Source organism: Ursus arctos, unplaced genomic scaffold, assembly GCF_023065955.2.
Source record: "Ursus arctos isolate Adak ecotype North America unplaced genomic scaffold, UrsArc2.0 scaffold_21, whole genome shotgun sequence".
Classification (NCBI taxonomy): Eukaryota; Metazoa; Chordata; class Mammalia; order Carnivora; family Ursidae; genus Ursus; species Ursus arctos.
The window spans coordinates 49,707,480-49,733,710 of NW_026622886.1; the positions used below are offsets into that span (position 1 = coordinate 49,707,480).

Sequence of the window (26,231 nt, forward strand, 5' to 3'; positions counted from 1 at the left end):
GCATGGATAAACCTTATTACAAAGGGTGAGGAAGCCATTTCCAGACCTACACTAACATGAAATCCCTTGAAATATATCCAATGAGGATAGTAAAAAAAAACTATGAATTAGGTACGATACAGTAGGCCTTAATTTTCAAAAATTTTTTGTGTGAAAGGCAGTTTTTCCCATAGCACTTCTTTTGATAAGGGAAATTGTCAGTTATTTGAGGTTGCAGTGTTCTAAATGCTATCAATTCAGTTCTTCTATTTTCTGTTCATCTTATATACTACCAAATTAATCTATCTAGAACACAAGAGTGTTACTCTCCTCCAAAAAGACTTCAACACCTTTCCATTGTCAGAGAAATAAATTGAAAACAATTAACCTATATATACAGTACCACCATTTTTTGGTTGTGACCTACCTTCTAAACCTTATCTTGAATTATTTTCCTATACTCTGAGCTAACCCAGGCCAGGGTTGGCAAACTATAGCCTGCAGACTAAATCCAGCAGACTACCAATTTTTGGATGGCCTTCAAGGTAAAAATGATTTTTACATTTTCTTTCTTTCTTTCTTTTTCTTTTTTAAAGATTTTATTTATTTGAGAGAGAGAGAGAGCATGAGCAGGGAGGAGAGGGAGAAGGAGGCTCCCTTCTGAACAGGGAGCCCCGATGTAGGGCTTGATCCCAGGATCCTGGGATCATGACCTGAGCCAAAGGCAGACACTTAACCAACTGAGCCACCCAGGTGCCCCTAATTTTTTTTTTAAAGATTATTTAATTTCTTTTTTAGAGGGGGCGGGGAGCATGCCGGAGCCAGGGGAGGGACAGAAGAAGAGGCAGAGAGAATCTCAAGCAGACTCCCTGCTGAGCGTGGAGCTAAAACAGGGGTAGATCCCAGGACCCTGAGATCACGACCTGAGCCAAAATCAAGAATCAGACACTTAACCTACTGAGCCACCCAGGTGCCCTGATTTTCACATTTTCAAAAGGTTGGTAAAGAGTATCTTGTGCCATGTGAATTTAAGAAATTTCAATTTCAGCATTCTTAGTTTTTTTTAACACAGCCACTCATGTGTTTACATATTTTCTATGGTTGATTTCATGCTACAATAGCAGTTCAGAAAGTGCAACAGAGACCTTGTAACTTATCTGACTGTTTACAGAAAGTCGGCCAACCCCTGACCTAGATATTCTTCTCTATCTCTTCACCTATCAAGATTCCTGCTTGAAATGTACTGCTCCCACTCATTCCTGCTGTCACCTTTAGGAGGCTGTCAAAGAGGAGTTTTCAAAAAAATTAAAAACATAATTCTCCTACAAATATAAAATTAACATGAGCCAAACATTTATTTAACTCAATGATGGAACTAGTAAGATGGTAAAGCTGGCTTCAGGAGCATTTAAAGAACTAGGTATTTATAGGCATGAAAATAGAATAAGGTTGCAGGTTAAACAAAACTGGTTAGTGTTCTACAGAGCAATAAAACCGTAACTTCGGGGTTAGCTTTTTAATCACTCAGAAATTTTGAGCTCTAATCATATTATAAATAGCAAAGTCAAACATAGGTACCTTCTCCTAGAGAACAATCCTTGGGGAGGCAGGTTAAACTATGTCCCAGTATGAACTGAAAGGTCATCCCTCTACTCCTTGCTTTATTTCCATGTTTGGGATTAATTTTTCTTAACAAGGTCTGTCCTAATCCTTCCAGTCAATATCGACCTCTCCTTTTATGCTCCCATTACTTTTTGTACTTCCACTCTAGCACTCTATCTTGGCTTGCGTATTTTCTTTTCCCCAACAGGCAGAAGGCTCCTTAAAATCATAGTATTTGAAAGCTGGGATTTAACACCCCTTTCAAACGAAGATTTGAGCATAGTGTGCAATGTCCGTAGCTCCCAAAACCTGCCTTGCTCAGCATAGACCACTAGGTCCTTAATGTTAACACTTAGCCAATACTTTGCAACATGTCTGAGAACACCTCAACTTTGTGTTCCAACTAGCTGTGCACTGCTGTCTTTGTCCCTTACTCTGCTGTTAAGTGGCCTTCTAGAGTAGGCAGTACTGTTTTCATTCTCTTATTACTATCCCTCATTAGAGCCCAACCAAGTCCAAGGGACAAAGCGGCAGTTCCAGAGATAATGGTTGAAAAGATGGGGAACTTCTTCCCCCAATAGATGCGTCTGGAGACACCGAGTGTCCTGGTGTCTCCATTCTCACAAACCTGGACTCTCCACTTGAGTAACCTCCCTGTCTCACCTACGGCAGTAATTATCTCGAAGCAGGGCCAAATGCCCGCTCCAAATGGCAAACGTGCCTCTTCAACCAAAGACCTCAAATTTTCTTTGCCTCTGGAGAGGGTCTCCAACCTTCAGAAAAATGGCTAGGTGCACCCAGGCCCTCGATTCTGAAGTTAGCCTTTTCCCGCAAATATCACCAGCACAGGCTTTTCACATCTTTTTGCGGGAGAATGTTTCCTTAGTGGACTGGTTTACTCCCTCAAGAGCAACCAAGCCGTTTCACTTTTCAAGCCTCCCGACTCTGCATCCCTCCGCCTCAGCCTTCCTCCTGCGGTCAACACAGCCGTTTCTCCGGGAGATCGCCCGACGCGCGTGGCCGGGCGGTTACGGGGCCAACGGTTTTCTAACGCGAGGGGGGAGCGCGGGAGGAGACGCGGGAACGAGTCGGACCGGAGGGAGCCGACGCAGGGCGGGGCCAGCGCCGGGAAGGATCGCGAAGGAGCTGGGAGGCTCCGCCCTTTCCGTAGATATCTCTAGAAAACCGCGCAGGAGCCCGAAAACAAAGAGTGCGCACGCGCGGCGGCAGGGCCCGGGCATTTTGCTGCGTCACCAGCCGCCGCCCGGCCTCACCACCCCTCGCTCGCACGCACGCACGTTCATTCTCCGTCCTCGCGCCCCTTTTCCTACACTTTCCTCTTCTCCCCGACCGGAGGAGCCGCTCTCTCCGCGCAGTGCATTCTGGGGACCCAGGTCGAGCCCGCCGTCGCCTGAGAGAAGCGAGAAGAGGCCGCGACCGGGAAGAAAACGCCGAGTCGCCACCGGAGAAGAGTCGATTGCCCAGCAGCTGCCACCGGAGAGGCCCGCCCACCCGTGCGCCCGTCCCCCTGCCCCGTTCACGATGTGAGTGCGACACCCGGCCGAGGGAAGGTCGTCCCGGAGGGAGGCCGAGGCCGCGCAGGGGGCTGCCGGGAAGCTGCCACCACCCCTCCCCCGCTTTCGGCCCCTTCGTCTTTCTCTCCTTGGTGGCGGCGGTCGTTCTTTCTTGTGGGAGGTCCAGTATCCTTGTTCCGGTTACCGTTGGCGGGTGGAGGACATTTTTCCTCCAGATGTCCTCTTTCCCCACCTCTGAACCGTCCCTCGGCTTCCCCGCGCCGGAAATCCCACTTTCCCTCCTTCTCCAGTCCGGGTCACTCTAACTCCGTAACTTAGCCTTGGGCCTTCCTTTCCTGTGAGGTTTTGGGGTTTTTTTGTTTTTTGTTTTTGTTTGTTTGTTTGTTTTTTGCCATGCGGGCGCCCCGGAGGCGCGGACCCTCTTGGATAGCCACTTGGCTTTTTGGGTGGTCTGATTCTGTCGCTCCGTGATGTGGGGGCCAGGCGCTGGGCCAAGTGCACCTGTGGTGGGTGCTCCCAGAAGGCTGGCGGGGCTCCTCGTAGAGCAGCACGCGGCCTTCCGCCCTGAGCGACAGGTACTGCTAGGCAACTGCAGGGAGGTCATACCGTCACCACAACTTCTCTCTCCGGGGTCGTGATTTCTTGGGTATGGATCTTCCCAGGCCTCCTCCTAACTCCAGTCTTTTGATGGGAGCGAAGGTTGCTGAAACTCAACCTGGTCCCTGGCCGCGAGGAGTTAGTATTGAGCAGGTAGTTCGCACGTGTCGAGTCGAAAGATACTTGGGGACGTTTTCTGTGTTCTGCATTAAACTTGAGGTGAGGTTTCATTATCCTTTTTTAATTAAGGGTAAAATAGGTTGCCTTCTTGTTGTCTTTGAGAGCTTAAATTTGTTTTCGTTGCGATGACAGTTTTTTTTTTTTTTAACAATTTTAGTTGATTATGGTAAAGAAAAAAACTGATTTTTTTAAACGAATAGAAATCTTTGGCAGTCCCACTTCGAGGCCTTACATTCTTCTCAGGAAAAGTTCTATCCTTCTAGATGTGAGAACTGCCGGTTTTACAGGTTTTTTGGTACTAGCTACTCTCCAGAAGTTACCTAGTGAGAGTAATTGAAGGGTAACAATTTTAGTTCCTGTGAAAAGTAACACTCTTTCAAAGGTTTACTTAATAAAATAATGATACTGTTGGTGAGTATATTGGGCTAGACATCTAAATGGATAAGTAATGGATACACTCCAGCTGGTTGATGATGGAGAGCAAGCCTCAAGAACGCAGTTTTGTATAAAAGGGATGTATTAGAATTTTGGAAGGATCCTCCACCCCCACCGCCGTGGTATCTAGCAAAATATTTTAATCTATGTAAAGTAGATTTCGCTTTTCCTTTGAAATCTGTTCCAAATAATGTAGCAGGATTGTCAGTCTTAAAATGCCTTTTAATACTTTGAAACGCCATGAGGAGAAAATAAATTCTCTAAGAAGCTACCAACTGTTAATAGACAAATGTAGCCAAACAAAATATCTTTTCACTGAGATATACCAAGCATGGAATGACTTGAAATATACTTTTGGGAGGTCACATGAAATAGTTAAAAAGATAAGAGACATTCGGTAAATAGGTTAAAAACTCAGATGAAAAGCGTAATGATCAATATTCCAAAAAGCAGTCCTAAGTTACAAGAACGCTACTTTCAAAGTGTGTGTTTTGAAGAGACCAGATAAATCTCTTTAAAATAAATGTCATCTTGCAAATTATTTAGGGGATCTTCTTGAACTAATGACTTGAATAAGTTTACAAGATGAGTATTATGAATCAGTTATTGGAGTTGGAAAAAACCTTTAGTGGGTCATCCAGTCCCCGGAAGAATCTGGCAGATAAGGGTTAATTTTGTGGATGTTTGCTATTAACATTTTTTTAATTCTATTTTTTCAAATCTGTGTGTTTAATCTCTCCAGTAATTTCCCCAGTATGGGGCTCGGTCTCTTAAGCCCGAGATCAAGAGTTGCATGCTCTTCCGACTGAGCCTGCAATAAAACTTATTTTAAGGTGGAGAGAGACGTTCACGTTTGGATATTTTCAGGGTTTTACAGTCTTTTTTCTCATTTGAATATTCTTTAGTAGTGGTTTTCTAGATACATTTCTTTGAACCAGGTTTTTAAAGTTTTGTCCAATAATTTACATAAAAACTCAGTCTCTCATCCCGTTTGGAGAAGGCTGGGATTTTAGGACCTCTCTTCAAATGCGGGGTGGGGGTGGGGTGCTAGTTTGTTGTTTTTGTTTTGTTTTGTTTTACTTAGCTATTGTAGTTGGTTCTGATTCTAATTTAGACTCATTGACAATAGATACAAAGTAAAAAGTTTTGATTTTTGAAGGAAAAGTTTTCCTTTTTGTTTGTACTTTTGTTTTTACGTTTTTGTTGGGTTTTTGTTTTTTGTCATCTCTATACCCAGTGTGGGGCTTGAACTCATGATGTGGAGATCAAGGGTCCCATGCTCTTCGACTGAGCCAGGCAGGAGCCCCTATTTTATTTAGTTTTGAGCTATTTGAAGTCATTCTTTGGGTTGTCTTGTACTTGAGTTACTAAATTCTCCAGAAATTTACTTTCTCTCTAGCATTGGTTAAAACCTTTTTTATTTTTAAGACTTTATTTATTTGACAGAGAGACAGCCAGTGAGAGAGGGAACACAAGCAGGGGGAGTGGGAGAGGAAGAAGAAGCAGGCTCCCAGCGGAGGAGCCTGATGTGGGGCTCGATCCCAGAACGCCAGGATCACTCCCTGAGCCGAAGGCAGACGCTTAATGACTGAGCCACCCAGGCACCCCAAGCATTGGTTAAAATCTTGAATACTTTGCCATCACTCAGTTTTGTAGAATTGAGTCCCCAAAATAAAATCATTGGTCTTTAGCCTCCAAAACAAATTGTAATAGTGAGCATATGGTATATGGTTAATTTCTGTAAGTTAAGGAAGAGTAACTGATGGTGGCTTTTGTTCAGTGTTGATTTCCTAACCACTGTAACCTGGCAACTGGATTTTTTTATTTTTCTCTGTGCTTAGTTAGACTTTAACTAGATAGCAGTTGAAACTGGAAGTGACAAAATCTGTTCAGTGCAGGCAGGTATATACTGTTAACTAAGATACCCATGTTTAATTGTATTTTCTGTTTCAAAATTTTCTCAGAGCTGTATCATTTTGGGGTCTTGGGTGTAGTGATTGTCACTTTTCAGGAAAAATAGCCTTGTAATATGGACTGTTTAGAATCAGTCTAGCTCTTAAATTCTTAAGATACTGGAGTTCCTAAATTGGAAATTATTGAACCTCGTCTAGTGTATTTTGCTACAAAAATACAATGTGTATTGTAGTAAACTTTTTTTATTATCTACTGTGTAGATTGGCAGTGATAGATTTTAAATTGAGGCTGACTTCTCTGCTTCCCTAGGTCACCTTTGAACTTTTGGTTTTTCAGGAAGATGCCAATTACTTTAAACATTACCTTGAGCAGCAGTATGCCTTTCCCCATATTGTATTCCAAAGCCATAATGTGCTGTTGTGCATTTTCTGCACAGTAGTTGATCTTCACAGGTTGTCATACTGTATTTCTAAAAAGTGTTTGTCAGGGCCCTTTCCAACTCAGCATTTTAATTATCTTTGTGTACTGGAAGGATCTAAGTCACAGAGAGTTGTTCTGAAAATTTTTTGTATGTATTTAAGTTCCAGGATCTAGTTCTTCAAATACTAATTCACACAGTGCTAATTAGTATAAGAAACTGTCCTAGATAGGATTAGAACTCAGGATTTCTGACAGGTGGCTTATTTTTTCCACTTTACAAAAAGGGAGGATAGTTTTCCAGGTGATCCTTTTATTTCCAGGGAAATAATTATGTCTCTGTAGTTCTGTTTTATTATCTAATCTAAACTGTTTCTGTTAAAACCTGTGCCACTTCTTGACAATATGGTAATGGAGCCTAGAGGCTCTGAAATTTGTCGGTAATGGAGGCAGTGAGACATTGACCTTGTTTGAGTCTTTCTCGTATGAAGAAAGATTACTGTATCTACTTTGGAGATGTTTTAGGATGTGTGCCAAAGGTGGCAAGTAGGAAGTTTGGAGTTGCTTGGAAGAAAGACACTAAGTTTTGGAAGAAATACTATATTTATTTATTTTTTAAAGATTTTATTTATTTATTTGACAGAGAGAGACAGCCAGCGAGAGAGGGAACACAAGTAGGGGGAGTGGGAGAGGACGAAGCAGGCTCCCAGCAGAGGAGCCTGACATGGGGCTCGATCCCAGGACTCTGGGATCACGCCCTGAGCCGAAGGCAGACGCTTAACGACTGCGCCCCCAGGCGCCCCAGAAATACTGTCTTTAAGAATAGCTTTCACTTTTATGTTTTAGAGTAGGAATTACCAAATAAAGGAACTAACACAGAGGTTCACAAACATTGGTTTGCCCCTTTTTGTCTTAGTAGGTTTTTGTTTGTTTGTTTGTTTGTTTGTTTGTTTGTTTTTGGTGGTGGTGGTGCCCAAAAGGAGTAACATAGCAGTTCTGTTTATTATGTAGTTGGGTCCAAAAACGTAATTCGTCCAAACAGCCTTGTAGTCTTTGAAAAGTTAATACACAAAAGTTGAAAGAAAAATGTCATTTGTTTTATAACCACAGTTACTAATGGAATATGTATGCCCTTTGGGGACTGTAACTTATACCTTAAATTCAGATTGGATACTTCTCTCTCAGTTTCTGTTCCCTGCTGATTTTTTTATGCCCCTCCCCCCTTTTTTAAATCATAGCAACCACCAAAAATCTATCTTTGCAAAAATGAAGGTTAGTGGAGAGGGATGTAGTACAGTATACTTTGAAATTGAACCACCTGCTGTCTTTTTTGTTTTTTTGTTTTTTGGTTAAGATTTTATTTGAGAGAGAGCATGAGAGAGCACAGGCAGGAGGGAGGAGGAGAGGGAGAAGCCAACTCCCTGCAGACTCCCTGCTCAGGGAGGACTCAATCCCGGGACCCTGGGATCATGATCTGAGCCAAAGGCAGATGCTTAACCAGCTGAGCTACCCAGGCACCCACCACCTGGTGTCTTGACTGAGGTTGAGTATCACTAAATTTTTCTCAAATTTAAAATACTTTAGAGTAACCCTGTAAGTTTCTAATGGTGCCCTGATGCACCTTGGCACATAATTTGGAAGCCACTGGACTGGCATGTGTATTCCGATCACCTTTCCAGAAGTACAACTGACCTACAGATGATCTGAAAGTATGGGAAGCATATCTTGGGATTTGTTTGAGGAAAGAATATATGTATAAAAGAGTGGTTTTCAGGGGCGCCTGGGTGGCACAGCGGTTAAGTGTCTGCCTTCGGCTCAGGGCGTGATCCCGGCGTTGTGGGATCGAGCCCCACATCGGGCTCCTCCACTATGAGACTGCTTCTTCCTCTCCCACTCCCCCTGCTTGTGTTCCCTCTCTCACTGGCTGTCTCTGTCTCTGTCGAATAAATAAAATCTTTAAAAAAAAAGAGAGAGTGGTTTTCGACGTTTGTAGACAGAGCTTTTGATGAAGGAAAAACTGCTTAGTCTATGAACCTAGAACTACTTTTTCCCTTTTTATATCAGAATTTCATGTTTCTGTATCATTCCTCACTTAGTGCAAACTAAAAAGGATTTACCTGTGTCTTGATTCCCTTTTGCAAATGATAGACTATTTGACAAACTTAATTTTAAGAAATCAGTAATTCTGAATTTTAAAATCTCTTACTGCTGACTTTTTCTTGGTTTTAATGAGTTTTCTTCTATAATCCTTCTTCATGTGTAAAGATACTCTGAGATATATAAAAGATTAGTGAATCTGGTCTTTAAGAACCTTCCTACTAAATAGAAATAGGTTTATTTCTGAATGTAGAAGATATTTACTTCATTATTAAGCTTTAGTAAAAAGCTAGTCTCCTGATTTCTATTGTTTTATCTTAGAATTCAAAGTGATCCTTTAATTTAGACAAATAATCATACTCTATTAAGAATAAACTTACAAGGAAACTGTCATTAATTAAGTACAGTTGACCCTTGAATAACACTGATTTGAACTGCGTAGGTCCATTTAGGTAGATTTTATCCAATAAATACAGTACTGTAAATGTATTTTTTCTTTTTTTTAAAGATTTTATTTATTTGAGAGAGAGCTAACGAGCACAAGCAGGTGGGAGGGGAAGGGCAGAGGGAGTGCAATAAGCAGACTCCCCACTGAGCAGGGAGCCCAATGCCGGGCTCGATCCCAGGACCCTGGGATCATGACCTGAGCTGAAGGTGGACAACCGAGCCACCCAGGCGCCCCTTCTTTTTGTTGTTGTTGTTGGGGGGGGGGTTGGGGGTTTTTTTTGTTTATTTGTTTGAAGTAGGCTTCATATCCAGCGTGGATCCCAAAGTGGGGCTTGAACTCAGAATCCTGAGATCAAGACCTGAGCTAAAATCAAGAGTCTGATGTTTAGGGGCGCCTGGGTGGCTCAGTCAGTTAAATGTCTGCTTTCTGCTCAGGTCATGATCCCAGGGTCCTGGGATCAAGCCCCACATCAGGCTCCCTGCTCCGCGGGGAGTCTGCTTCTCCCTATTCCTCTGCTCCTGCTCTCTCTCTCTCAAATAAATACATAAAAATTTTTAAATTTTATTTATTTGTTTGACAGAGAGACACAGCCAGCCAACGAGAGCGGGAACACAAGCAGGGGGCGGGCGGAGGAAGAAGCAGGCTTCCAGGGGAGCAGGAGCTCGATGTGGGGCTTGATCCCAGGACTCTGGGACCACGCCCTGAGCCGAAGGCAGACGCTTAATGACTGAGCTACCCAGACACCCTGTTCTTAGGACTTTATTAACGTTGTCTTTTCTTTAGTTTTATTGTAAGAATACAATGTATGACATATTTAATATACAAAGTATGTGTTAGTCTACTGTTTACATTGTCAGTGAGGCTCTGGTCGACAGTAGGCTGTTAAACAGTAGGCTGTTAAACAGGTTTTAGGGGAGTCATGTTATGCTTGGATTTTCAACTTTGTAGGGGGTTGGCCCCCACAACTCACATGTTCAAAGCTCAGCTGTACTGATAAGCAGAGAATGTTATCTTTTTTCTTTTTTGAGAATGTTATCTTATGATGTATTATCTATTTACACATTAAGAAAGATAAACTGTAGTTAGTAATGGACCTGATCCCTTTACCCCCATATTTCTTAGAAGATTTTTGGACTAGGGGCGCCTGGGTGGCACAGCGGTTAAGCATCTGCCTTCGGCTCAGGGCGTGATCCCGGCGTTGTGGGATCGAGCCCCACATCAGGCTCCTCCGCTATGAGCCTGCTTCTTCCTCTCCCACTCCCCCTGCTTGTGTTCCCTCTCTCCCTGGCTGTCTCTATCTCTGTCAAATAAATAAATAAAATCTTTTAAAAAAAAAAAAAGATTTTTGGACTAAATCTCATCTAACTTGAATGTAAGTTTTGTTTGTTTCGTTGACTGCTCTATCCCCAGAACAAAAAACAAGCCCCGTGTTTAATAAATATTTGTTTATTGAGTAACATTTAAACTCTCAGTGTTGTATTTTAGCTGCTAGGCTTGACTCTGCGAGGTGCTTGATAGTAAGGGTTGGGCCTAAGAGGGGTTTTTTACTATTAGTCCTGTATTCTGCCGTATCACATTGCAGCCAAATACGACTATGTCTCCTGTAGAAAGTAGATCAGTGGTCAGTAGTTGAAAGATAAAGTTGATGAAAGCCATCTATAAATTAAGTATCTGATTTTATATTTCGTTAATTGAGGTTTTGCTGTATTTTGGGAAATCTGGAAAAGAAATACTGCCAAATCCATATATACCCTCAAAGTACATTTGACTTGTTTGTGAGTCCTTTATTTTCGGAATAGTTTGTTGGTTACGTTTTGGATAGAGTAACTGATTCTCGGTCCCGGGATCCTGGGGTCATGACCTGAGCTGAAGGCAGATGCTTAACTGACTGAGTCATCCAGGTGCCCTGATAGAAACTTTTTAATAAGGAAATCAGTCTCGTTGGACCACAAATGTGACAGCAAGATACTAAAGATTTCTTAGGGAAATACAGCAAAATGATGTGGAATTTTATGTAATTCTGTAGGATTAGCACGTGTGTGTGTTTGTGTGTGTGTGTGTGTGTGTGTGTGTGTGTGTGTGTGTATCTCCCATGAGATTGCTCTAAATCATCTATTTCAGGGAGCCGAATTTGAATTATTGTGGTATTAACTATGTAGGCCTCTCACTTCAGTAGTAAGTTTTTTGTTTCACTAAGTTCTGATGTATGTTTCATATTTGCTATGTGTGATAGTCTGGAGCACCTGCTCATAAAAATTCCTGGACATTGGAAATTCTGAGAGAAAAAGAAAATAAAGAAGTTGGAGTGTTGACCATAGTGTTGGTTGTAGAGACAAGTCATATGATGTGGAATTCTATGTGGAACATTTTCCACCCCTGAAGACTTCCAAAGCTCTAAAGGAATGATAGCTGCCATTAATGTGCGTGCATGTGTGTGTGTGTGTGTGTGTGTGTTTACCCAGTTACAGAATAAACCAAATTCTTTTCCATTGTCTCCAGGGATCTCTGTGACCTACCTCTAACATGGTTTTCAACTTTCAGCTTTATGAACTTACCCCAAGTTATGTATGTCTGTTCTTCCAGTTCACAAAGGCTTGAGGTGTTTTCATTGTCATATAACTCAGTATGCCTTGCACATAGTAAACTATAAAAAGAATTGCAGTATTTGAGAATTTTCCTTAGCAAATTTTTTTCCATTTAGCTTTGCTGGTGGTCTAGACTGTTTGAACTGCTCTAACAAAATATCACAGACTGGGTAGTTTATAAACAGCGGAAATTTATTGCTTTACCATTCTGGAGGCTGGAAGTCCCAAGATCAAGGCACCAGCAGGGTCATCTTCTGGTGCTGGAACCCACTTCCTGGCTCATAGCTACTTGCTGTGCCCTCACAGCAGGGAAAAGGAGGTGGGGATCTAAATGGGGCCTCTTTTGTAAGGCACTAATCTCATTCATGAGGGCTCTACCCTTGTGACCTAAGCATCTCCCAAATGTCTTACCTTCTATTATTATCAAACTGGGCATTAGGATTTCAACATACACATTTTAGGAGGATGCATTCAGACCATTGCACCGGTGCATCTCCTCCCCCTTCCCCTCCCTCTCCTCCCCTCTCTTTTTTTTCTTTTCTTTTCTTTTTTTTTAAGATTTTTATTTATTCGACAGAGCACAAGCAGGGGGAGCGGCAGGGAGAGGGAGAAGCAGGGAGCCCAATGCAGGGCTTGATCTCAGGACCCTGGGATCGTGACCTGAGCCAGAGGCAGACGCTTAAGCAGCTGAGCCGCATACATCCATTTTTTGAAGTGAAGAGTGTTTGTCATTTTCTACAAATTTGAATTAAAACTCACCAGATTCTAGCATATTAAAAATGGTATTTGGAAGCAAATAATGGTTCCCACTCTGTCTTTTTAAGACAAACTAAGAAGTTTTAGTCAGAACCATAGAGAATTTTAGGATCTGCAAAATTTAGTTGCTCGAACTGACCTGGCCCTAATGTTGAGCTTGTAAGCTCTTGTCAGAAGAGCACGGAATGTCCCACTGGGGGGGGGGGGGTGGTTCAGTTTTGTTTTGTTTTGTTTTAAATAATGGATTATTGACATAGCATATGAAGAGGTAAAAGAAAAGTTTTTTTTGTTTTTTGGGTTTTTTTTTTTTTTAAAGATTTTATTTATTTATTTGACAGAGAGAGAAACAGAGAGAGAGGGAACACAAGCAGGGGGAGTGGGAGAGGAAGAAGCAGGCTCCCAGTGGAGGAGCCTGATGTGGGGCTCAATCCCATAACACCAGGATCATGCCCTGAGCCAAAGACAGATGCTTAACGACTGAGCCACCCAGGCACCCCAAGAAAAGTTTTCATTTACATCTATAGTTATTTACTATTAATGTGAACTGACTGACCTGCGCAGTGGTTATGAATTTTGCCAATGTTAGTATAAGGCTAGAGATAAATCAGTGTAATTTAGGAGCTAGAGTTAAAGCTAAATCAGCTCCTCTTTTGGTTAATAGAAAAAGAAATGTCGTGATCCTCATAGAAGACAAGTGGGATTTCACAAACAATTGAGTTCTCTTCCAGTTGAGTGAATATATGAGTTTGTTACTGGTTTAGGGTTAAGTATAGGGTCATCTTTTATATATATTTTGATGGTTTAGATCAGGATTACCTAATAAACATATTAAGTTTTGTAAGCCACAGATATCTCTGTCCCACATGCTTGTTTTTAGAACTCTTTAAAAATATAAAAACCATTTTGGCTCCTGCACCAACCCCTGCTTTGGATCATTTAATTTTGTTATTTGGAAAATGGTTGTATTTGCTTGCTAGAGCTGCCATAACAAAGTACCAGAGATGGGGTGACTTAAACAGTAGAAATTTACTTTCTCACAATTCTGGAGGGTGTTAGCCTGAGATCAGGGTGTCAGCAGGATTGGTTTCTTCTGAGGCCTTTCTCCTTGGCTTGTAGATGAATCTCTTCTGTGTCTTCACAGGTCTTTTGTAAGGACACCAGTCATGTTGGATTATGGCCCACCCTAAGACTTCATTTTAAAGATCCTCTCTCCAAATACATTCTTATTCTGAAGTCTGGAGGGTTTAGGATTTCAATATATGAATTTGTGGAGGATAAAATTCAGCCCATAACAATCTGACTCTAGATAACTTAACGTGAATTTGAGGAAAGGAAAAAGATTCTCTGGTTCCACTGTTCTCAATATGAACAAATTGAAGAGCTAATATGCTAGTTGGTTTGTTATATAGCTTTTGTAATAACCATGTCACCATTAGTGTGCTCCTTTACTATTAGTATAGGCTCTTAGTATGCAATTTTTACAATGTAAACATAACCTTGAAGATTGTTAAGTTTGGCTACAAAAGCATTTACCAGAGTTTATTGAAATACCATTTGTAAAATGTATTGGGAGTAGATAGAATCTTTTCATTAACCAAGTATAACACAATTTCAAAATTAGACTGGGTTACACCAAAGGAAGAAAGTATTCCCTGCCAGAATTACTTAATAACACTTTTTAAAAAGTACAGTGAACATAATTCCCCATCTACCTGTCATCTAGATTCAGTGCTTAGCAGGCCTTTGCCATGTTGCTTTATCTACCCCCTTTTTCCTTTTCTGAAGTCTTTTATTTTTATTTATTTATTTAAAATAGTTCACCTGTTTTGGGGGCGGGAGGGGGGGGGAAGTGCTTACCAGCAGGGGAAAGGATAGAGGGAGAAACAGACTCCCTGCTGAGTGCAGAGCCTGATGTGGGGCTCAGTCCCAGGACTCCCAAGATCATGCCCTGGGCAGAAGTCAGACACAACTGACCGAGCCACCCAGGTGCCCCTGCTGAAGCCATTCATTCATTCATTCATTCATTTACCTCAAAAGATTTTTTTAATTTATTTGAGAGAGAGTGTGTGGTGGGGGGGGGGCAGAGGGAGATGAAGAAGCACAGGGAGCCAGAGGTGGGGCTCCATCCTAGGGCCCAGAGATCATGACCTGAGCTGAAGGCAGAGGCTTAACCAACTGAGCCAGGCAGGCACCCCCCCCCGCCCCCCGAAATCGTTATTTATTTATTTACTTACTTTAAAGATTTTGTTTATTTGACAAAGAGTGGGAGAGCACAAGCAGGGGAGCAGCATAGAGAGAAGTAGATTCCCCACCCAGCAGGGAGCCTGGTTCGGGGCTCAACCCCAGGACCCTGAGATCATGACCTGAGCCAGAGGCAGACACTTAACCGACTGAACCACCCAGGTGCCCCTCCCCTAAGGTCTTTTAAAGCAAACCCCATATACTTAAGTTTTCATCTTGAATGGACATTTTTTCTTTTTTTTTTTTTTGTGAAAGATTTTATATATTTGACGGAGCTGGAGGGAGGGGCAGAGGGAGAAGCAGGATCCCTGAAGAGCAGGGAGCCCAGTGTGGGACTCAATCCCAGAACCCTGGGACCATGACCTGAGCCAGCTGAGCCACCCAGGTGCCCTGACATTTTTTTTTTTTTCCATAAAAACAATTCCTTTCATGCCAAACAAAATTAACAGTGATTTTCATATTGTCTAATAACCCTGTCCATATTCAGATCGTCACAGTTTCAGTAATCTCTTTTCTATGTTTAGGTTGGAATAGAGATACAGCCTAGGTTCACCAATTGCACATGTTTAGTAACCCTTAGATTTCTTCCTTTTTTAAAGATTTATTTATTTGAGAAAGAGTGGGCATCGGGATGGGAGTTGGAGAGAGAATCTTAAGTAGACTCCTCACTGAGTGTGGAGCCCAACTCGTGGCTGGATCTCAGGACCCTGAGATCATGACCTCAGCTGAAGCCAAGAGACGGATGCTTAACCAACTGTGCCACCCAGGCACCTCCCTTAAGGTTTCATTTCATCCAGAGCAGTCCCTCCTCTTTATAGCCTTGATTTAATAGTGTTCTGGATTTCTAACTTCTTCATGGTGTCCTTTAAGTGGTTTCTTTTTCTTATATTCTTGTAGATTGGCATTAAGTTTACTGTGGAGTATATCATCTTGCATCAAATTGTGAGGCTTATGTCTGGTTGTCCCACTTTTCTAAGATGGATAGTAAGTTCTATATCAGATGGTCATCTAGTCATTTTTAATGGTTTTATCCATTGTTGATCACTGCCAAATCAGTTTAAGGGTTGCAAAATAGTGACACACCTCCATATCCCCCATTTTATTCCACTCTAAAGCTGAAATTCTGTACAGAAGTTTCTTTCATGAACTGGTTCTATTCAGTTACCATGAATGAAGGTTCATAAAGGAAAGAAGGAAAAATGCCTAATTCTTTAATCTACTAATTTATAGAGAATTGGAGCTATAGCATCTTCTGGTGGTCTAGAATTGTCATTGGCCAATGTGGGGAGACACTGTTGCCTGTGGTTTTCACTGACCTCATGGTTTTTAATAGCTTCATTTGCACAGGATGTCCCAACTTCATCTGTGTTTCCCACCTCAGGACTGAGGTCAGCCATTTCTTTGTAGGAAACCTTGTTCCTTTAGTTGGAAATAGTATTTTGGCACAATGGTCTTCATTGTTCAGATGGTTATTACGAGCACTTTTTAAACATAGGACTATATGGGCACTTTAGTTTGAAAATCTGTGAACCTAAAACTGTTTAAAATTTTAATTATTTATTAAGTTAGCAAATATTTTCAGTTAAAGAGCAACATGTTACCACATTGAGAACACCATTTTGGTAAGAAAATGAGCTAAAAATAACGTGTGACCTATTGTGACCTATTCATAAAACTCCTAACTTGTTTGTTAACCATATTAACATACTGACATTAGAAGTGATTCCTTAGTCCAGCAGAAGTTTGGTTAGACTTTTCTTCAGAGGCATGTAAAATTCTGTTTTTTTTTTTTTGTTTTGTTTTGTTTTTTTACATTTTATTTATTTATATGACAGAGATAGAGACAGCCAGCGAGAGAGGGAACACAAGCAGGGGGAGTGGGAGAGGAAGAAGCAGGCTCATAGCGGAGGAGCCTGATGTGGGGCTCGATCCCATAACGCGGGGATCACGCCCTGAGCCGAAGGCAGATGCTTAACCGCTGTGCCACCCAGGCGCCCCTGTTTTTTTTTTTGTTTTGTTTTGTTTTTTAATCTGTTGATAGATGCCTAAAGAAATAGCTTTTGCCCTTGCTGATTTGCTGGTATTTAGACTTTGAAAATTGTCATCCATAATTGTTAACCTACTTCGGATCTGATATCAATATCCCAGAGTGGAATATGACTAGTCAGGTTTAACTCTTGTGTAAAAATGCTGATGAGCAATTGGCTACAACTTTTTATTTATGGGAGGGACTTTAAGCTGCTACTCTTTAGGGTTGGGAATTTCAGAGCTTGAAACAATTCCTTGCATCTGAGTTTGTTTATGAGTAGTGATGGGACATAACGATAATTAAGTTTTTAATTTCTAGGTTTACAGAACAGTTAAAAAATAGAAAAATTCCTGTGTAGCCAATAATTTCAATTTTTACATTATCAGAGCAGAACATGCTTATTTTTAGAAAATAAGTGAACCCATTGAGAATGATGTGGTTCTGCTTCCTTTCCTGCATTGTCTTTCTGGTTCATTCTTTAGAAGCAAATCCTGTTGGGGTGTGTATGTGTGAATTCTAGGAATTTTTTTTGTTTTTTAAGATTTTATTTATTTATTTGACAGAGAGACAGCAGAGCCTGATGTGGGGCTTGATCCCAGAACACTGGGATCGCGCCCTGAGCCAAAGACAGACACTTAAGGCAGACACTTAACGACTGAGCCACCCAGGTGCCCCTGAAGTCTAGGAATTTTTATGCAAATGAGGATATTTGTCTAAGGATTACAAAGAACAATTTTAATTTTTTTTAAAAATTTTCTTTTCTTAAAGATTGTATTTTTAAGTAATTTCTACACCCAGCGTGGGACTCAAACCTACAACTCCAAGATCAAGAAGTGCATGCTCTACCAACTGAGTCAGCCAGGCACCCCACAAAGAACAATTTAAAAGAAACAGGGCACCTGGGTGGCTCAGTTGGTTAAGCGTCCAACACTTGATCTCAGCTCAGGTCTTGATCTCAAATAAAAAAAAAAAAAAAAGGAAAGTATTTACCTATACAGTCTTTATCAACTGTATTTGACTACATTTGCTTCTGGCAGTTTTTTTAACCATGTTCTCAAACATAATTTTAATGGATGGGTAGAGCTCTAGGCAGCTGACACCATGAAGAAGACAGGTATATTGCAGGAGACAGGAGCAGAAGAATAAAGAAGAAGCAAATGGTCCAGGCTCTTTCTAGTATTGTACTTATCAGATACATGTGTAGATAGAGTAGAAGATGAGGCTGTAAAAAAGCTTAATTCTTTAATGTCATTATTTAGAATCATAAAAGTTTGTTAGGAAAATTGGTCAAAAAAATGGTTGCTTGAGGGGTGCCTGGGTGGCTCAGTCGTTAAGGGTCTGCCTTCGGCTCAGGGCGTGATCCCAGAGTTCTGGATCTAGCCCCACATCAGGCTTCTCTACTGGGAGCCTGCTTCTTCGTCTCCCACTCCCCCTGCTTGTGTTTCCTCTCTCGCTGGCTGTCTCTCTCTGTCAAATAAATAAATAAAATCTTAAAAAAAAAAAAAAGGTTGCTTGATATAGTCAAAAATAAGCTACAGACGAGAACTTTTTAAAAAACACCATCAGTTCTACCACCATCTCCCTTACCCTTCTCCTAGTTCCTAGTATTGTAAGTAGAAATGTTTAATACTGCATTTCAACGGACAGTGGATTAGTTCTGTATGATTTCTTAATTCTATGAAGTTGACATTTAGGAGCAAGGCTCTAAGGGAGTGGCACACAAATTTTGACAGGGCTTCCCAGTGGTTAACCCTATTGAGCATTTTTTTTTTTTTAAGATTTATTTATTTATTTATTTATGTGACAGAGAGACAGCCAGCGAGAGAGGGAACACAGCAGGGGAGTGGGAGAGGAAGAAGCAGGGAGGAGCCCGATGTGGGACTCGATCCCGGAACGCCGGGATCACGCCTTGAGCCTTGAGCCGAAGGCAGACGCTTAACGACTGCGCTACCCAGGCGCCCTGAACTTTTTTTTTTTAATTCTTTCCTGTTGTGAAATCAGTATCACTATGTTTTAACTTGGAATGCAGCTGTTCAGAGTAAAAATGTATTTGAAATTATAATAAACTGCCTCAAGGGGCGCCTGCATGGCTCAGTCGGTTAAGCATCTGATTCTTGATCTCAGCTTAGGTCTTGATCTTAGGGTTGTGAGTTCAAGCCCCACATTGGAGCCTGCTTAAATAATAATAGTAATGCTGGTGCTGCTGCTGATGATGATAATTTCCTCAAAATAATCACTGAGTGGGAATATACTATATGCCAGACTTTGGGGGTTATGTAAATATTCAGTTAATGAATTGCAGCTTAACTTTGTCTAATTTTATCTCTTTGTAGGCAGCCTGCTTCTGCAAAGTGGTACGATCGAAGGGACTATGTCTTCATTGAATTTTGTGTCGAAGACAGTAAAGATGTTAATGTAAATTTTGAAAAATCCAAACTTACGTTCAGGTAAATTACCGTTTTACATCATTGGGTAAAAAGCTTTTATTAGACAACTAACTTTGACTTGCTTGTTTTGTGTTTTCACTGAAGGTATTACTAATCTTTATCTCTCTGAAGAGGCTCATTTATTTATTTATTTTTTTTTTTACACAGTTGTCTTGGAGGAAGTGATAATTTTAAACATTTAAATGAAATTGATCTTTTTCACTGTATTGATCCAAATGTAAGTAGTCTTGATGCTTTAATTCCAGTTTAAATCTGAGGAAATGGACATACATCAAGTAATCTTTTTAGCAGTAAGCAGTAATTGTTTTTCTTAACAGTTCAGAGGCTAACTAGGCATATTTATATTTTTGTAATATTTCCCTCTTAGAACTACTTCTCTGCATACTCTTTTTGTTCTTGCTGTCACTGTTTGACTTAGGGCAGTATTCTTGAGGCTTGTCTTGATCTAACTTTGTAGAATCTTTAAATTATTCTATGATTATATTTAGTTAATTTTTTAAGGTTTTATTTTATTCACCTTGTGCAGGGAGGTAAAAGTTTTTTGCAATTTGGATAGCTAATGAAATTTTTAGTGCTCTAGGGGATGTTTCTTTGAGTTTAGAGAAAATGTAGGGAAAGAAATTACAAAGGAGAGTTGAGGAATGCCAGGCTACTTTCTATTCTGTAGTGATATTGGAGAGAGAAATGGTGTGATAGTCCTTTTGTTTTTGTTTTTAGGATTCCAAGCATAAAAGAACGGACAGATCAATTTTATGTTGTTTACGAAAAGGCGAATCTGGCCAGTCATGGCCAAGGTTAACAAAAGAAAGGGCAAAGGTATGTTCCTTTTCTTTTTTAGGAGGGAAAGTTTTGCATTTTTATTTAATTAATAAAAGACATGTTTGTTTGGCATGAGGATTACAATGTTTCTGTTTCATAGTTAAGTGTTATTAAAGTCTTGTGTTCTATGTTTTTTCCTTCTTTGGGTTTTATTTTAAAACCAAAGGTGGTCAGAATAAAGTCAGTCACTAGTTGATGCAGAATCTTTTGCTGAATTCAAGAGGCAGATTTTTCTTAGAAGGCTTTGTAAGGTTCACATAGAAGCTTATTTTGGTGCTACAAAAAAGTCGATTGTATCTGAGAATAGTTCCTACCAATGAATTTTGTTTTGTTATTATTGTCGTCGTTGTATGTATGTATGTATGTATTAATTAAAAGTAGTCTTCTCCATGCCCAGTGTGGGGCTTGAACTCAAAACCGTGAGAGCCAAAATCAAGAGTCAGAGGCTTAACTGACTGAGCCACTCAGGTGCTCCTGTTATTGTTTTTGTGGGTGGTGGTGGTGGTTGTTTTAAACTATGATTTTTAACAACTGTGAAAGAAGCTTCGTGAAACTGTGTTGACTGTTACTACATTTAACTTCATTCTGATTTTTCTAGTCTATTTATTTTTTTTTGCATGTTAATTCCATGCCTCACTAGTATGAACCCCCCAGTTCCAGAAATACAGTTTTAAGGTACATACCTGTAAGTTTAAGTTGACCTAATCATAGGGTGATGTTTGTATTGATCTATAGCTTAATTGGCTTAGTGTGGACTTCAATAATTGGAAAGACTGGGAAGATGATTCAGATGAAGACATGTCTAATTTTGATCGTTTCTCTGAGGTAAGTTCTTACAGATGCATTTTGCCACCTCTCAGTGTATTTTTATGTGAATTTAATTTGATTTTAAAGCACTTAGTGGTATTTAAGACCTGAATTATTTTACTTTGAAGGTCATTCTGCAGCAAAACAAAGTAAGATCTTAACAGTGGTCATTTAATCCTGAAATTTAATATTCTTTTATAATTTTTTAAAAAATTAGTGGTAATTCTAAAGTTGATGTATACAGACAAAAATAAACTGTATTATCAGTGTAATATAGCTAGTTTGTGGGGGTGTTTGTTTTATGACTGGTTCTTATTCTAGCATTGAAATTAATTTTTTTAGGAGCATGTATAAGTTTGCATTTTAGAGCCATGTAATATGAATATAAACCTTTAAACACAAAAATGGTAGTGAGATGTGCATGATGAGTGGTGTGTAAGGGTGTTTTAGTTTGCAAAATCAAGGAAAGGATTTAAGTAAGCCTGTTTTTCCAAGATACCAAATACATATTGCCATAACCAAAGGGGAAAAAATCATTGATCTCCCTTTAGGTAAAATAAACCTTATGAAATAAATGTATAGCAGTAAAGCTGATTAGAAAAAGAATATTAGGTTGTCTCACATGGTTCTGGCACCTTGATTTCAAATTAAAGGGAAAGGGAAGATAAGATTCTCTTCAACTGTACTATTCCTACTCCTTACCTGTAGTAATTGGTGCCACCGTTTTACCCAGCTGTGCATGACACAGCTTAACACTGTTCTCTCTTAACTGTCTCTGTCCAGTATAGCATTAACAGCTATCTTTTGTTCTATTTTTTGTTTTACCTCCTTAATAGCTCTTTAATGTATTCAGTTCATTCTGTCTTCTCTTGCCATTGTATCCTCAATAGCTAGCATTGTGCTTGGCACATTTGAGCATTTTCCCTGCTCAGGAAACTTAACCAAAGTGTTCAACAGTGCTGTAGGGAAACTTTTTTTTTTCTTTTTTTTTAAGATTTTATTTATTTGTCAGCGAGAGAGAGCACAAGCAGGGGAGTGGTAGGCGAGGGAGAAGCAGATAGAGGGAGAGGCAGGCTCCTCGCTGAGCAAGGAGCCCAATGTGGGACTCGATCCCAGGACCCTGGGATAATGATCTGAGTCGAAGGCAGCCGCTTAACCAACTGAGCCACCCAGGCATCCCATGTAGGGAGACTCCTTACTAGTTATTCATATTATTTAACACTACTTTGCCCAGAACTTTTCTACTGAGCAATTTTATGGTTAGGTGTCTTTTAAAGGCCCCTTCTAACTCTAAAGTGCAGGTAAACATTGATTTTGGAAGTTTTAAATTTTTATTTATAAAGTTATATATGGTTATATGACTATTTTAAGTTTAAAAAAATTACAGAAAAGCTGTAGCTTGGGGAGATAAGTCCCTCCCCATCTGTTAATAATTTAGTTTGGTTATTTGTACATTTTTAAGTAATGTACTGCTTGCGTCATGATCAGGATAAAGATAGGAAATTAGTACTTCATGTAAGTATGTTCTGTTGTTAGTCCCAATGTATTGTGAGTCTACAAGAGCATTTACATATATAAAGGTATTGTTCTCCATAGTATGTACCTTTTATTTCAAGAATTACGTTTATTTTCTCTTTTTAACATGTTATTGCTCTTTAGTCTTTGATTTAGTATTCAGGCCTTTTATACAGCCTAATCATCCTGAAGTTCTTTATTTTAAATCATTTATTGGTTCCTCACAATATTTAAAACTATAATGAGAATGCCATAATACACATGCCACTTAGCTTAAGATACAAAGCTTTACAACTATAAATGAATCCCATTCTTTTCCTTAGGCACCAGAGGTAAGCACTATTTAGGATTTCGGTGTTTAATTTCTACATCCTACATAAATATCTTGCTGGATAAGTTTTAATATTAATAACTTCACTTTTCTTCAATGAGAACTTAGTCTTCCTACAAGTTGTCAGGGTTTTATGTAATTACCTATATAATCTACCTTTTCCAGAAAGGAAGGTACTTAACATTTGTTTTGCTTTTTTTATTGGTGGAAATCTTTTGACAGACTTAAGGTTTATTCTGGAGCTTGCAACCTAATAACTAGGGCTTAATTTAACATCATTTTTAAAACTAATTTTTACACTTCAAATAGATGATGAACAACATGGGTGGTGATGAGGATGTAGATTTACCAGAAGTAGATGGAGCAGATGATGTAAGTCTATAAATTCTTTTCTCTGTTTACTTAAATAGTAAGAAACAATGTATTTATAGCTTGTTTTATATAGATTCAGGATTGCTTTTTTTGCCACTTGTTGGTCTTTTTTTTCTCCTCTAAGAAATAACAGGGAAAAGCAGTTTTTGAAATGTGCTCATTTTTGAAGGATAGCTATCTACTAGGGAACAGGTGTCCCATGGGCCATTCTTAAAGAGACCAGATTTCAGGAGAATCACTACATAGAGACATCATATGCCTTACTCAAGTAAGAGTTTAGGGATTATTTTGACTAAGTTAAACAGGTTTTGCAGCAGGAATGGTCAGAAACCATAGAGTAAATAGATGGACGTTGTGAATTTATAAGAAGGGTAAACCGGATCACTTTTCTCAACATTACCTCCCGCTGGCATCCTGCTAACATCTTCAAGAAAGTTGTTCAATATGGTTTGAAAAGTACTTAAGACAATTCAGCAGCTAGGATTGGAATTCATTGTCTTCTGTCAGTCAGTGGTTTTTGCAGTAAGCCGTTTTCCTCTTCCGTTGAATGCCAAGAGAGAAGAGAAACCATTTTATACAGAGTTTCAATCTGGTTGATAGGAAGGGATTTAAAGGATGAGCACCAGTCAGAAGGCACACACCTTACAGGGAGGTAGATCCTCAGCTGTATGTCTGTTCATCTTAAGTAAACTTGTTCTGAAGTCCAGTGATTTAAATTCATAAGCTTGATATAACCACATATCTTTGCTACTGTAATAATAAAGTACAGTGCTTCAGCTTTTTAAGACAGCTGTTCAGTTAGCAGAGTAATGTTTTTTAGTGTATGTGCTGCCGAAGCAAGCACAGCAGAGTAATGTTTGATCAACTTGGTAACTTTTAAAATTCTTCCTTCTGCAGGATTCACAAGACAGTGACGATGAAAGTAAGTATCTTTGTAAAAAGGATGTTTACCCAGTGATATTTCACATCAAAGACCACAAACCCTCAAAATAGAGATGTTAACTTCTTTACAATTTTTGGAAGAAAAATTATTTCTTCACGGTCTGATAAGATAGCCAAAGCAGAAATTTGAATGATTCGGTATTTACATTAAAAAAGACATTTTTTAAAATAAAACTTTGAAGTTGATAGATTGTTCCCTTGTACTTCATACTAATCTTTTAAAAATCTTTCAGAAATGCCAGACCTGGAGTAAAGAATGTTGTCATCACCGGATTTTGAGAAAGAAAAGTAACTTCTCTGCAAGATTTCATAATTGAGAGAATTCCTGAGTTGATAGCTCTAAAGGCAGATGCTGTATTTGCCTCCTTTAACCCATTTTTCAACCTGTTTGTTTTTTTAAAGGCTTCACTAAGGGTTGATATGTACCATTGTATGGGGCAATTTTAAGTCAGCTAAGGCAATAACCTTATGCATGAACTTTTCCCAGACTTCCATGCTGTTGAGGTCCTAGGCAATTGATAAAGCAGTTGTGATAAATAAAAACATTTCACCTCAGTCTCCTTTACTTCATAACATAGATACTGACATGATAGGAAGCTCTTGGCTTAGAAGAAAGATAACTAAATTTTAGATTTTAGAAAATGGACTCAAAGTGGCTGATGAAACAAATTGGTTGATACCTTAAACTTGGTAACTTGTTGTTCCTCTGGTATATCCTCCAGGATTATTCCACTAAAGCTTTTATTTTTCAAAAAATTTACTTCACATTATTGTAAGTGATCACTTGTCAGTGTTCCAGATGTATCTTAGCTAAAACTAGTGAATGCCCTAACTTAGATGGTTTTGAAGCCTGTACATTTGGTATTGTTTGACCCTTAAACTTTTACATCTCTTAGCATGGAGGACAAAGAAAGGCTGTACATTGTTGCTTGAGAGTCTGTACATTTAGACCAAATTGTATTTGCACTGTCAGTATGGCAAATGAGTGAAAAAAAATGTTAATACACTATTGGATTTTTTATTTCTTTTTTTGATTCAGCTTGTCCCAGGCTGAAAACCTCAATTTATGTTCATGACAGTGGGGATTTTTTTTTTTTTTAATGTCTACATTCTTTCTAATAAACTGTTGGAAGACTTTTTTGGCTGTCCTTTTAAGTGTCTGGTTTACTGTAATTTCATGTATTACCATTTACTGGAATGGAGTTTTTATTTTTACTTGAGGAAGAATTTGGGAATATTCCTCTGTTTGGGAAAAAAAGGCTTGCTGTAATGTCAGGAAACCTTTTAAAAGTGGATCTGTAATAGCAAATTGTAGATGCACTTTGCAGCAGTTGGAAAAGAAAGTGTTGTGATTTGATTGAAATAAAACTAAATGTGTTGTCCTCCTGTAAATCTTTGAGCTTCTGCATTTTGGCAGTTTTTATTCCCTCTAACTTCTGTGTATTTGTCGGAGTATAGAAATGCTTCCTATTTCAGTATTTCTTTATGTCTGACAGTAAGGACCTGTGTTACAGGAGTATTAAGTGCTGGGGATATAAAGACAATCTTTCAGGTACCTGCTCTGCGCAGGGAGTCACAGGCTAGGCCTGGGGGACAAACATTGAACAAAAACTTGAGAGATGGAAAGTGTGCCATAATAGGTTTGCATAGGGCATTATGGTGATTTAGAAGAAAAACACAGTCTTTTTCCCTTCCCCTGTTAAGTATATGACTGTTCAGAGTGATAATTCAAAACCATTTTCTTGAAATGCTACAACTAGAAAATCTTTCCAGAAGTCCTAGGCATAACGCTTGGCATTCAACTCTGTTTTATTATGTTATAGAAGTATAACATGTGTTCTGGTTCTGTCAAGGAATGCTGTTCTTCAAAGCCCTAGGTTTTTTCACATTGGGGGATATGTTTGAACTTCTACAGTTTTTTAAATTATTGTTTTAAACTTGTCTCCTTTGGCAGCAGCTCTTCCTGCCTACAGGTCCCATCCCCGTGCTTTAATAAAACCACCTTTTTGCACCAAAAAACACAAAAAGAACAACAGTACAAAACTTGATCTCCTTTGTCTGAAGCATACCAAAGGTTAATTAGTATGACTGATTAAGAAGTGTAGTTCTTAGCTTCAGGGGAAATTTTTTAAAAGTTCAACTACATTTTTAGTGTAGTTCTCTTGCGAAGCTGTTTTGTCCAT

The 26,231-nt window shown here is 39.5% G+C and overlaps 1 protein-coding gene across 1 annotated transcript; it reads left to right on the forward strand.

The window, feature by feature from the left end:
- The first annotated feature begins 544 nt into the window (after positions 1 to 544).
- PTGES3 (prostaglandin E synthase 3) lies at positions 545 to 25,440 on the forward strand. The gene is made up of 8 exons (XM_026500241.4): positions 545 to 3,125; positions 19,149 to 19,262; positions 19,410 to 19,479; positions 19,980 to 20,078; positions 20,817 to 20,906; positions 23,044 to 23,106; positions 24,004 to 24,028; positions 24,282 to 25,440. The coding sequence occupies exons 1-8, from the start codon at positions 2,290 to 2,292 to the stop codon at positions 24,299 to 24,301; spliced, it is 1,317 nt and encodes a 438-aa protein (XP_026356026.2). The 5' UTR covers positions 545 to 2,289; the 3' UTR covers positions 24,302 to 25,440.
- The last annotated feature ends 791 nt before the right edge of the window (positions 25,441 to 26,231 follow it).

Excerpts from the sequence above, each read along its gene's own strand:
- PTGES3 (XM_026500241.4), top strand. The coding sequence starts at position 2,290 with ATGGCAAACGTGCCTCTTCAACCAAAGACCTCAAATTTTCTTTGCCTC. Across the intron at positions 19,263-19,409 it reads AAATCCAAACTTACGTTCAG|TTGTCTTGGAGGAAGTGATA; the intron begins GTAAATTACCGT and ends TTTTTTACACAG. Across the intron at positions 19,480-19,979 it reads TTCACTGTATTGATCCAAAT|GATTCCAAGCATAAAAGAAC; the intron begins GTAAGTAGTCTT and ends TTTTGTTTTTAG.